The 14,185-nt window shown below is 40.8% G+C and overlaps 1 protein-coding gene across 2 annotated transcripts in view; it reads left to right on the forward strand.

Moving 5' to 3' along the window:
• LOC124594227 (glutamate receptor ionotropic, kainate 2-like) overlaps positions 1-14,185 on the forward strand; it is a 281,777-nt gene that overhangs the window by 204,441 nt on the left and 63,151 nt on the right. For both annotated transcript variants that reach the window (XM_047132590.1, XM_047132591.1), the window contains 2 exons: positions 6,307-6,444; positions 7,045-7,243. In XM_047132590.1, coding sequence (XP_046988546.1) covers positions 6,307-6,444; positions 7,045-7,243 — 337 coding nt within the window. The remainder of the gene's footprint in view (positions 1-6,306; positions 6,445-7,044; positions 7,244-14,185) is intronic.

Raw genomic sequence — 14,185 nt, forward strand, 5'->3', positions numbered from 1 at the left:
ATGGCCGACCCTGCGTAACCGCGGGACAAGGCGCAAGCGATAGATAGATAGAACACGGTGTGAGTTGTGCAGATATTTCTATTGCTAGTTGAGGACGACGTCCTGAACAACATTATATCAATACTTACGTCATTTTCGGACTAATAATATATCAATTACAATTCGTATGATTTTAGGATGATTAGTCCCTCCAAGGTCATGCAGCAAGAGCAAGATATTAATGATTATTTCCCCCTGGACAGCAGGTCGGGTGTTGAAGAGTGGAAGTGTGTGTGCAGTACAGGTAGTCTATAGTGTCAGTCGTTGTCCACTTACTGGTGTAGTACGACCATCCAGCAAATATCGGGTTGTAGAGTTTGTGACGTGTTTATGGTTCAAATGGCTCTGAGCACTATGGAACTCAACATCTGAGGTCATCAGTCCCCTAGATTTGGAACTAATTAAACCTAAGGACATCACACACATCCATGCCCGAGGCAGGATTCGAAACTGCGACCGTAGCAGCAGCACGTTTCCGCACTGGAGCGTCTAGCACCGCTCGGCCACCGTGGCCGGCTGACGTGTTTATGTGAAGCCAAAACATTATGACTGCTGCCCACCGCGACGTTGGATGCCGCTGGTGGAACTGTGGGCACGGCGCAGCAAGATAGGATGTGCTGCAAATGGGGAAATCCATTGAGATACGCTACTTTGGCAAAGGGAAGATACTTATTACTCAGAGACAGTGAACGAGTATCTCAAAAACGGCGAATCTGGTCGAATGTCCACGTGCTACTGTCGTGAGTATCTACGGGAAGAGATAGAAGAACTGTGAAACTACCGCCAGGCTCTAAATGGTTGGCCGTCCACGACTCTTCACAGAACGTGTGTTCGAAGATATTTCTGCTCTGTGAAGCATGACAGATGGTGATCTGTGGCATCTCTGCCGAAAGAGCATAATGCTGGTGCATGCACAAGTGTTTTGGAGCACACCGTTCGTCTTAAATTGTTGAACATGAAGCTCCGCAGCAGACCACCCCCACATGTTGACCCAACGACATCGTAAATTAGAGTTGGAGTGGGAATAGGACCATTGGGCTTCGACCGTTGGTCAACGGAAACGTATCGGCGCTTCGTGTAAATCGCATTTTTGGAGCCCCAGGACGATGGTCGTCTCCACAAACGCTGTCAACGAAGTAAACGGCGTCTCGAAATGTGCATCGCGCCACGGATGCAGGATGGTGTGAGCAGTATTGTGCTATGAGAGACATTCTCCTCCGTTTTCGTGGGATCTGTGGTAGTAATGGAAATATGCTGACAGCTGCGACCAACCTGCATCAGTTCGTGCTTTATATCTTCCCCGACTATCTTTCAGCAGTACAACTGTCCGCGTCTCGGAGCCATAACCGTGCTATAATGGTTTGAGGAGCATTATAGTGAGCTCCCATTGATGTCTCAGTGAGTAAATTCGCCTGATGTAAATCCTATGGAGCCCATCTAGGTCGCTATCGGACGCCATCACTGCGAACGCATATCAGCGGTCCGTTACGTACGCGTATTTCATGATCTGTGCCTAGAGATCTAATGCCACCTCCACAACCTACGAACTAACTGTGGGATCCTTGATACGTGGAATCAGTGATGCATTTTGTTCCAAAGTTAGAAAAACAAGCTACTAATCAGATCATCATAATGTTTTGGCTCATCAGTGTATGTGTGCACATATTAATGTACCACATATAAAAATACATATACTTATTCCCGTTACATCCTGTATAACATCCGATGTAAAATAAAAATTTTGAAAAGTTTACTCACCAATACAGATACATTAACGGCCTTCATAATATAACCTACTTCAGTACGAAGGCTACGCTAATTCGAAAACACTTCTCACATGACTGGCATCCGGGAGGAGGTACGTCAGTTGCCTACCTACGGGGGTAATGAAGCCACGAGCCACACCATCCTATCTACATCATCATCTTAATATGACATCCCACGCCTCTTTTTAATAATGTCAGCTTGGTATTTTAGCGTCTGTTTAAATTAAGCAGCCAATCAAAATCTAGAATTTTTGCAGGCATTAATACAAGGAAGCCAATCACATTGTAGCTGTGATATTACGTAAGCTTCACTTGAATTATGTAAAAACTGTGTAAACATTACATAAACTGGTCGTATCGCACACACACACACACACACACACACACACACACACACACACACACACACACACACACACACTGCATAATGTTCGACCTCTGTATTTTATCTATCTCTATGTTTCTGTCACTATTGTACTACCTTATCTTTAAATTTATTCTCACATGTGTGCACACAACACCTAAATGTGGTGTACAACATTTTCGCATCTGTCTCAGTATCACACCACCATAATCAGTAGCCGGCCGGAGTGGCGGGGCGGTTCTAGGCGCTACAGTCTGGAACCGCGCGACCGCTACGGTCGCAGGTTCGAATCCTCCCTCGGGCATGGATATGTGTGATGTCCTTAGGTTAGTTAGGTTTAAGTAGGCTAAGTTCTAGGAGACTGATGACCTCAGAAGTTAAGTCACATAGTGCTCAGAGCCATTACATAATCAGCAAACTTCATCTCTCTGATTTACACACCATAAAAATTCTTGTGTGAAATATTATACTACCCCCCCCCCCCCCTCTCTCTCTCTCTCTCTCTCTCTCTAATGTTTAAGGACGCAACAATCAAAAAACAAGAAACTATAGATATATATGATATATATGTAACGCATTTTTTACATCGTCACACATTCAATCACGTTGTCACACACTCATTAAAATCACAGTTAAGTTTAACATATTATCCTATCGCACAGTGGAAACGTTCGAATTAATACACATTGTGCTCATCTTCAAATTTTTTTTTTGAATCATCTTCTGTAAACAGGAGGTTGTTACATTTTACTCTAATGTTTGAGATATCTCCATTAGATAACCAAGATTTTTACAGCTGTATCTGCTTTAATAAAATCGAAATGACAGTGAATTTCATTTAGTGGGCAAATTTTGTACAGTATAGATACCATATCCTTAATATAACAGTACACCTACCCTGTCCTGTAGCTTACATCATCAGACCCTGTAGCTGCCACCCCCCCCCCCCCCCCCACATTAGCTAATCTCCCTCCCCCAGTAGCTGACACCCACTGCACATATACACTGTCGCTCTTGTGTTACAATATGGTTTTAGGATCTAAGTTATGGCGCATACACTGTCAAGTTACTGCAGATACGCTGTCAGCTTCTGGTTTTAGAATACCATTTCAGTCGTGAATGCTTATTTTTTGTGTCTACTATTACTAACTGTGTGCTTGGCATTGTAATTTCCACTGTTTATAAGTTTATACCCCCAACACGGGATCGCTACAATATCTGGAAGACTTGGAAAGCAGGTAGTTGAAAGCATAGCTACCGTCGTTTCTTACCTACTTGAATATGTATTACTACTCTCCACTACGTAATTTCATTGAAGTGTCACGTAGTTTGCACTGTGTGACAGTATGATTTAACATCAGCATCAGAAGATGACAAACGTTCCATACTGCAACATAAAGTTAACACCCTAGCAAGGGGTCCCTATACTGGTCGACTTTGATGTCGGTTTTAGCTGAACAAACATGAGTTTTTATCTGTAAAACTACTGCAGTTAATAGCAGTAGTTTCTTAGCAAGGCAATTCAGCCTCCATCTACGGAGGCTGTAATTGAAGCTGAAGACTTACTTAGAGAAATGAAGTACTTAGATAAATAACGCTTTCCTCGAAAGTTGCTTGTTTTACAGAGTTTCTAGTTTCTGGAAGGTGTGTATCATTTGCAGTATAAATCAATAATTGCCAGTCAGTATCATCGAACGTATTTTTCTAGTGTTAAAGAATTGTTGCTTGCTAAAATGAAACATTGCTGGTAAACTTATAAACACTCCGGCGATGTCAGTTCTTTCTATGAACCACCAGTAACATAGCCTCAGATGAAATTGCCAACACCCGTTACGTATTTTAGACGTGGAGATAGCGCTGTAATACTTGATGTAAACAGTTTGTGTGCGTGTGTGTGTGTGTGTGTGTGTGTGTGTGTGTGTGTGTGTGTGTGTGTGTGTATTTTCTGCTGATGTATTTTACATTTGTAAATACTGCAAGTTACATTACATCCTTCACGTAATTTTTTCGATAAATATTTATGGCACAAAGAATTCTGATATTTTTGAGCATAGACAGGCTACACTGCGATTGGCTGTTTCATTTTAATGGCCACTAAATACTACACTGTGATTAATTGTTTCATTCTAATGGCAGGTAAAATACTAGCCTCTGATTGGAGGAGAGGAGAGGGGTGGAGATTAGGAGGGGTCGGGGTGAGGGGAAGGGAATGGGCGATGGGCGGTAGGGATGGTAGTGATGACACCACTAAAAGGAGGTGTGATGTGTCATGTGAGGATGTATATATAAAAGAAAGTCGTGTTAGTTACACTATTTATAACTCAAGAACGACTGGACCGATTTGACTAAAAATTGGTGGACGGACATATGACACTTTTTATCCCGTTCGACCACTATAAAACGTGGTATAACAAAAACGCATCTGCCATGGAATAACAAAACGCAAATGTCAGCTAAACGTCACTATAAAACGTGGTATAACAAAAACGCATCTGACATGGAATCACAAAAAGCAGATGACAGCTAAACGTCTGTGGTTAAGTATCAGTATATATCATTAATTAAAAATTTAAAGAAATAATTTGTATTTTCTTCGAATCATCATTAACAATTCCACGACCAAGACGATCGAATATTTCTCGACAAAGCCTTAATGCAAGAAGGATACAAAACATTGCGAATGAAATGACTGAAGAAGAACAACAAATTGCCTGTGAAGAGCGCCGCGTTAGTATGGCTCGACTTCGTGCTTCTCGATCACAAGAGCAAAGTGAGGCAGCCCGTGAAACGGCTCGGTTGGTAAATGCTTGCATCGAATCTATGGCGCTATGTGAAGAAACTTCAGCTGACAACAAACATGAGAGTTGCATTGCTTAATGATACATCTGCTGAAGATATCTCTGAGCAATCGCTGACTATCGGTAATGGTCGAGTACCTGTCGAAGAATAGAGCGGATTGATTTCATTTCCTCATAATTTCTGTAACTTTGTCTCATCGAAAGACGAACTTGTCAACAAAGTATTCCCAAACATCATTACTAACTACAAAAGTAATGAATGGTTGAGTGAGCGAGCAATTTTAGCGCCTAAGAATAAAGATGTAGATGACCTAAACTACATAATTCAGAATGATATCATTGGTAAAATGCATTCATTCAAGTCTATTGACTGTGTAACAAATGAAGATGAAGCCACCAACTATCCAACTGAATCTTTAAACTCCTTGGATGTGCCTGGCTTACCATCGCACAATTTACGCCTAAAAGTTGGCTCCGTAGTTATCATGCTTCGAAACATAAACCAAACAAAACTGTGCAACGGTGCGCGTTTGGTGGTAAGTAAATTGATGAACAATGTTATTTACACGACGATACTCAAAGGAAAATTCGAAGGTGAGGAAGTTCTCATTCCGAGGATCGCGATGGTTCCAACCGATATGCCGTTTGGGTTTAAAAGACTTCAATTTCCGATTCGTCTTGCATTCGCCATGACCATTAACAAATCACAAGGCCAATCCTTGAAAGTTTGTGGTTTAAATCTGGAATATCCATGTTTTTCACATGGTCAGTTATATGTGGCATGTTCACGCGTCGGAAGACCGTCTGTGTTGTTTGTTCTTGCACCTGATAATAAAACAAAAAATGTCATGTATCACAAGGTACTTAATTGAAGAGTGGAAGCTATGCACCAAAAAACATAAAGAATAAAGAATCATTAAAATACTTAATTTTTTTATTTGTATTTCCTAATAAAAAATTGAAATTAACATCCAAAATCTGATTATTTATTGGCTTTAAGGCGGAACAGAGTTCGCCGGGTCAGCTTAATAGATAAGTGGCATGGCGTGTGACATCATTATCCCTGGAAGCAAGCAACCGGCGTGTCTCTCCATAGGTGTTAGTCGAGTAGAAAATGTTTTCGAATCGGCATACGCGTCCATCTTGCTGCTATATACTACTCAGAAAAATTTTAAAACCATTAAACAAAAAGTTACAGATCTAAACTAAGAAGAAACAATCCCAATCCAAGATTTCAAAATTCTCTCGTTTTAATGAATAAAGATGAAAACTGCCAGGTATGATAGAGATAAATTTGGAAATTTTTGAATGGTTCTGACAGCGCCATTATGTGTTTTAGGATGGCTCCTGGTGAGTGGGACAAGAGCCACCCTTGCGATCCAGACCCCACGGAGCTGGAGAACACATTCAACATGATCAACATCTTTTGGTTCTCCACTGGTTCACTTATGGGCCAAGGATGTGATCTTCTGCCCAAGTAAGTTGACTGTTATCCTCATCACAAAGAAATCGATGTACTGAGAAATCCAGTTGAATTAGTAATTTCTGGATCATTAATAGTTAATTAGTTTAGTGCTTGTTTGAGAAATTGCTCTAAACTCATTGTGTACCATCCAAGATAAAAGCGCTCCTTGGATATCAGAAGGATGATTTGCGACTAACGTTGCCCGACGTGTATAAAATTCAGCATTTTGTGGTAAATTCGCCACAAAAGACTTCAACAACCGGAAAATTCCGCTGCAGCCGAGCATTGTTTAAGTGAGGTGAACTGGGTGGAATACGAGGACATTCAGAATCTGATGTTAGGATTCGACTGCAAACCCTAAAAATATACCAGCTTCTTTCATTCGTTTCTAAAACCAAAATTGCAGATACTCTACCTCGACATATTACATTTTCTTGTCGAAATTAAATACGGTGCGCCTTGAAACATGAGGACTTGTTCAGGTCGATTTTACCTAAATTGAAGAAAATAAAATTTGATCAAGGCTAGGAATCTGCCTATCACAAAGGGGAGAGAATCAATTCGCTCTTCTATCAGCAGCTCTGCGTCTGATGACCATATCCGGTGTTGCAGGGCTGTGTCGACGAGGTTGATAGCGGGGATGTGGTGGTTCTTCACTCTCATCATGATCGCCTCTTACACGGCCAACCTGGCGGCGTTCCTCACCAACAGTAAGCTGGACGCACCGATCGAGGGCGTCGAAGACCTGGCCAAACAGACCAAGATCAAGTACGGCACCTATGGTGGCGGTTCAACCGCAGGCTTTTTCAAGGTAAATGACGCCCACTGAAAATACAATCAGATAAAATACGCTGCACTACAGATAATAAGTAACATTGAGATCTCGTTCTTCATCTCTTTCATTCTCTCCTTCTCTCTCACTCTCAGACTTTCACTCATTCTCACATTTTCTCGCCCTTCACTCTCCAGTTCTCTCTACCCCTCACGCGCTCTCAAACTACGTCATGTTCTCACTCTTCCTCACACTCTCTCTTTTCTCACACTCTCCAATACTATCTCACGTTCTCACACTTTCTCACACTCCCTTCTCTCTCACTCCTTCTCTTATCTCACAGTCTCTTCTCCTTCATGGACAGCAGTTCGGTGGACTTGGGACTCTGTAATGCTTTGATTAGTGCCATTGGCATACGGAGCCTTCCCATCCAGCCTGCAGTGTATCTCGTAGCTAGAAGTCTGTGCGGACAACAAAAATGCTATCCGCATCGCATCCGCAAGTGCCTATCTGCAACCGCAAGTATTTTATTGGCATCTGCAGACAAGACAATATTGTAAAGGACATTAACCTCTCTGATACGCTGGAGCTCTAACGATAGCGTAGTAGCTGGTCTGAACTTTCGTCTGCTGAAATCGGTTCTAGTAATTTTCATTCCATGGATTAAGAATTTAGATGCCCATCATGATTGCATTTTATTACTGTAGCCTGTCGTGTTCTTGACATGTTGCCTGTGTTACACCTTTCTTTCAAAGGTTTCTGCAGAATATTTCCTTAAAATCAGGATGTCAAAGTCGTGCTACGGGTTGTCGTCGCACCTTGCACATTGCTGAACATTAATTATAGATATCGTTTTATCATTTGACCTTAATGTTTAATCCTGTTAGCGTGCTACCCTTCTCCATGTAATAAGCGTTGCGCAGTCTACTTGCGAATATAACCGACATAAACTTTTATAGGTCACTGATTTTATAGTAGGATAGCTGCTGGTACGATAGGATGTGTGTGTCCTTGTCTTCTTCTTCTGTCTGAATTTATCCTGTCTCTACACGGGTGAGTTCGGCATGCTATTTTGGATTTTGTTCGTGGCCGGGTGTTCCTGACGCTTGGGGGGGGGGGGGGGGGGGGACCCGAACCCAATATGTAATCAGATCGTCAACTAAGTAAAATGAAATGTTTGTCAGCGAAATTTTCACCAGCAGCGGGATATTCGGATTTGGAATTAGGATACTATTTCTTTAGCTCATCGAGAATCGACCCTAACACCTACGACTATTGTGTTCTATCCACGAACTTTTTGCTCACCAAAAGTGAGGTGCGTACATGTCTGATTAGACAACATGACAGCTATTGTTATTGCTAAAAACACATGGAGAGACATTAAAAATGAAAATTATTTATCACTTGTAGTTCTATGTACATATGCTAGGGCTTGAAATGAAACCATGTATATTTTTGTGCTGTACCAGGATTCCAACTCACATACGTGACTTGCGTGGAGACCTAGAGTAGTTTGCAATCTTGGGGAAAACAGCGAAATGATCGAACTACATCGTACCGTGTGGGTCAGATGTCACAAAGAGGAGATCCAAATTCGAATCCCAATCCAGCATCAAATTTTTTAACGCCTGGAGTTCTGATAAAGTAAGGGCTCTTTGTCCTGAAGTGACCATGGACTCATGAAATAAAATAAAGTTTCTAGTGTAAGGAACCTCATTGGCGACAGAGTTTATATTTGTCGCGACTTCCGCCTGCTATGATCCTAAACCTGCCCTGTGCCATTTGGTAACGAAGGGATACGATGTTTATCATGCGCATTCTGGACTATAGAGCAACCTGACGTTCTCCACTTGGCATTACTAGACGTAACTGTGTCGTAACGTATGATGCACTTAGCTTACAAATTAGATACTGTGGAAAAAATTCACCTCTCTAGTAACTGGTCAATTATCAGCAGGTTTCTGACGTGGAAATTATGCTCGTCTCATGTCAGCGAGATGTAAAGAAGCTTTTAGCCATTACAGCCTCTATTCGAAGCAGTTTTGAAATTTTCACTGTTTCAAGATATTTGTCAGATCGAGAAATACCATTGCAAAGTTTGACGTTACCAAGTACTGCCGCTATCGCTATTAATACTTTAAATCTGCTACTGCAACACGTGTGCCTGAAGGAAACATTTAATTCTTCTTTGTCATTTTTGAAGTAGTTGCTCAAAAACTGGTAAATATTCGGTTCACAGCAAACGGTTGCGGCGTTCTGTGGAAAGTGGACCGCAGCAAGTAGTTGTTTAGTTCTTTCAGTGTCTAGGAAATACTTTTCACGTTAATATCGGACAACTCCAATTATTCGTAAATTACATGAAAACTAAATTAACTGCTGAAGACCGTTACTTCACATCAGAAATTGCGTTGCACAACTTCATTTACTTGCGCTTAGCTACGACGCTTGCAAAATGCTAAAACTGGCGCAACAGACACAACTTTCAAAGACTGAGGATGTTAGTGTCTTCTGTTAAATGTCATATTCATTCACTCCAGATGACTTGGTCGACGTCACCTATTTCAGGTTTACAAGGAGGAAAATATTGCATAAAAATCAACTGTTTTCCTTAAACTCATTTTAAATGGTGGTCTAAGTCTACATTTTCGCGGAATTTCTCTAATTGTAGTATCCACTTCAACCATGTAGAAAAATATTTCAGCGTTGCAAAACGGACATCCAACTCAGAGGCCTTACACTCAGCGGCCAACCCAGATTTTCTAACTCTGTCAAACACCAGTTTCAGTAAACTGTAACAGACAGTCAGTGGTGTTGAAGCTATTCAATCTCTGTTGAGCAATAACTTCACAGGTAAAAATTAGGTATAGCCTATCGTATTATGTAGTGATAGTCTGGTGTTATGATTCAGCAGCATATGGAGAATCAATGCAAATTGTAGAACCGTCTGCCCATCCGTGCCGCGCAATAGAACTCTATGATTCTTATGACTATTGTGATAACATACAGGTGTCGTTAATATGAAAATGTTAGGGGCTAAATTAATAACACTCTACGCAAGCGACGCACAGATGCTCAGCGGTATGAGGAACCTGTTGCTAATTCGGTTTCTCTCTGTATTAAGCATACTGCGCGAAGAAAAGCTCTTTAACATTGGCACTTTTCGCGTTTATTGACAAAGCATCAGCAGCCGATACATTTTAACGATAGGTATCTATCTTTTAGTATTTATGGACTGTATGACAGTTTTGCTCAACGATGATTTATTTTAGACATTATACTATCATGCTTTTGTGTTCCTTGTTGTACTTCCTGATAACAACAGCTTTTCCTTTCGCATTAGCAAAAGGTGGAATCGAATTTGCGCTACGTATATTCGCTAGTTTTATTTTCAACGGAATTCTGAATCTGAATTTTCTGCCATTTCTTATGGTTTCCTACATAGAAGCCTTTCTTGATTTGGAACTTCATATTATTCGCAGCTTACGAAGTCTCCCTATCGATGTTACATTTTGAAATTAATGCTTTCTTCATTTGTATGCTTGTCTTACATGGAAAATGCCATTGACATAGAGCTCAAGAAAAATGTTTCCAAGCCTATTATTATGAAAAAGATGCATTTCCTACTTCTAATATTTACAGTGTAACTACTGGAGATAGTCTAAAAATGTGAAACATGACTGGTGATGAGCTTTTTAGTTTCAGTACACTTAAGACAGGAAAACACAAATAATTTTGACAGTTAATGATTTGTGTTGCTTGCGGTCAGCGAATCTGAGTATTACTAGTGACAATACTAACCCTTAAACCCAGTTACAGAAATGCAAATAAAACTCATTGACATACGCTTTGGATATTTCGGCACTCGACCGCCACGTCTTTGAGACACAAACTACAGTCACTTCCTAAACCTCTCAAGGCTGGTGTTCTTCCTGCTAGAAGTATAAATGAGGATTGGCAACAATGTAGGATATGTTTGGCAACTCCTGTGACCGCCGAGTTACTTCCTGGACGATACAGAATTAGCCTACAGAATTCACTTGTTATATTCGTATCATTTCCATTAAGTAATCAGAGTAATTTTCACATAAAGTTATTAATTTATGTTTTTGAGTCCAGGAAAGCGATTCGACATGGAATTGCACTTAATCTGGTCTTACATTGCGAGCTTATCTGTCCAAGCCAGCACTGAAGCAATAATACAGAGCGAGCGCTGCATTATTCCGCTGCTTGTGGGGTAGCATGGTCAATTGTAAAACAGGGGCTGCTTTGTTCCGCGGTTCCAGTCTCATTGAAGGGTACATTTATAGGTGTTGCGTCACAGATCTACAAGCAGTCAGATAGAAAATCAATAAGGAAATTTTATTTATTTTATTTCAAAAATGCAACATTTCCATATTATTTCATTGCAACACAGGATAACAAGTAAACACAGACCACTTGGAAGTCCAGAATGAGTAATATCTAATTTGTGCTGATATACACTCGTCTAGTTACAGATACTTTATGTTTTATTAAAACAGAACATTAATTGTAAGGATATTGTCGTAATTTATATTTCATTTGAATCAGAACAGTGCATATTTTAATAGCGTTGTCCATTATTTTATTGAGCACAATAGTACACATCAGAGAGAAATTAATCATCAACAGTATATTCTCTCACATTACATAAAAAAAAAGTGCGACAACGCACATGTAGAGTACTGATTCCACAGCTTTGGAAAACTTCTGTGTCTGAGTTAAAGGTGTTGTCAAACCGGGTTTGATGGGTATTTTCGACCATAGAGGAATTGTCTTGACTGTTTTTCGATAAGGAGCTTGAAAGGTAAAAATTTGAGGGGGTAAGATCAGAAGAATAAGTGCGTGAGGAATGACTTTTCAAATTCCTGGGTAGTTTTGTTAGTGAAATTGGCAGAGTGTGTTATCATGTAGTATCAATACTTGATGAAGTTTTGTAGGTCATTTTTCTTACGCTGCAACCGATATGTATCTTAGCTGTTGGCAAAAAATACCATCTAAGTATATTCTACCATGAGGAGATTTTCGTAATTCACAACGCACTTTTTGAGCCACCAGAGGGAAAATATTCTGTTCACACTGTCCTTTGCTCGAGTATATGTCGGGGCTCAGCCATTAATTCTTCTTAAGAAGTTAATATAAAGACATCATAACTAGTCACCAGTAGGAATACTGCATTGGAATTCTCATTAAGCCAACTAATGACGATCAATTGGAAATTTGTGGTAAAGTCTTATGGGACCAAACTGCTGAGGTCATCGGCCCCTAAGCCTACTCACTACTTAATCTAACTTAAACTAACTTACACTATGGACAACACACACATCCATCTCCGAGGGAGGACTCGAACCTCCGACGGGGTGAGCCGTACGGACCGTGACAAAGTGCCCCAGACCGCGCGGCTACCCCGCGCGGCCAATGACGATCAAGCAAAACTGCATTAATAGTTTGTTGTTTTAAATTAGAGCATGCTGTGCTACTGCTTCCTACTCCTGAATTTTGGCTATTCAATGCAAATGACACACGACTCTTAAATGGTCGCACTTCATCACATGTATCTGTTATAGAGGCTCCCTGTATGTGTAAAATCATTTGTTCCAGTACGACCTTTCTTGAAGCAAAAAATCTTCTGCTTTTCCCAAAAGCACTCTCCCCACACTCAATACAAATGTTCAGAACTGCCTCTGCTGCCCTCACCCCTTTACTAAACCCAAATCGAACAACGTGTCACAAATGTTAGACATTTTTCCGCTTGTGACTGTATTTCATCACACTTGAACTACGTTCATAAGTTTCAGGCCTGCGAAATCCAAGTCGTAAATGCGACATAAATACGAGAATTTCAAATAAGAAAATGACCGTTGATAAATACACTTATAGCGCTGTGCGACATTCACCTGCTTGGAGTCGCCTGACGTTGGCAGTGGGAGGTGTATGGCCCACAGCCGGTAGCTGCTGTGGGGCGAGAAAACCCTCGAGCATGAAGTGTTCTGATCTTCACACAACCATGAGCTGTTTGGCGGAAATGTCTCTGGAAGTTTTTACTAATTATGTTTGAGGTTCTGCCAGGACGATAACTGAATCAGGTATCTGATATGCGATTTATGAAACTGGGGAAAGGAGCGGATTCAAACATGCGACATTATGTTTACAGAGCAAAAACCTTAGCACTCGACTCCAGGCAGATAGTTTTTCGCAACAGCTCGAAAAGACTGACAGACTTTCCTACATACACTTCTGCATTCTACAGTGTTGCCAGATCGTGCATGTGCCCAGACTTAGAATTATTAGGTGTGGTCGGGAATATTGCCCACCTTAAGTGAACAACTCTGACTTCGTCACTGTGCCGACAGAAAGTGCAGGATCTAATACTGAACTTCCATGTAATCTCAATGAAATATTCTGAATGGCTTTCAATTAAGATGTGACACTGAGCAAGTAAAACTCATCGTTTGAATCCAGATTTGACATTTGGCACCTAAGCTACAATTTCTCTTTACTGTCACGTTCCGAGCAATCTACATTAGAAAATATGGACGTAGTGATAAAAGCAGTACCACAGCAGTATCATGTTGGCATAGTGGTAACACGCTTGATTTCCTAAGCGCTGGTTGATATGTAAATCGGCTCCGATCTCAATGGGAAAACTCCACGGTTCGGAAGTCTTTCTCTCGTTTTCTTTGTTCGATCTGCAAATGGCCAGAACGAAATTCCGTTACTAAATGATGAGCCCTGCATCATAAGCCATCTCACAACCTCCATTCAATACATTTTAGCAGTGAGCTGAAGTGTCTGTTTTCGAAATACTGGGTTACTTCACAAGAATGGCTCAGAAAAAGCTCAAAGGCACCATTAATTACTGTAAACTGTGTGTTGCTTGTCTTTAGGGAATCATTAACTGTTACCTACTTTACGGAAGCAATGAACATTCTGAGGTAAATCTCGAGATGAAAAACGTATTGA

The sequence above is a fragment of the Schistocerca americana genome, chromosome 2 (assembly GCF_021461395.2).
Source record: "Schistocerca americana isolate TAMUIC-IGC-003095 chromosome 2, iqSchAmer2.1, whole genome shotgun sequence".
Taxonomy (NCBI): Eukaryota; Metazoa; Arthropoda; class Insecta; order Orthoptera; family Acrididae; genus Schistocerca; species Schistocerca americana.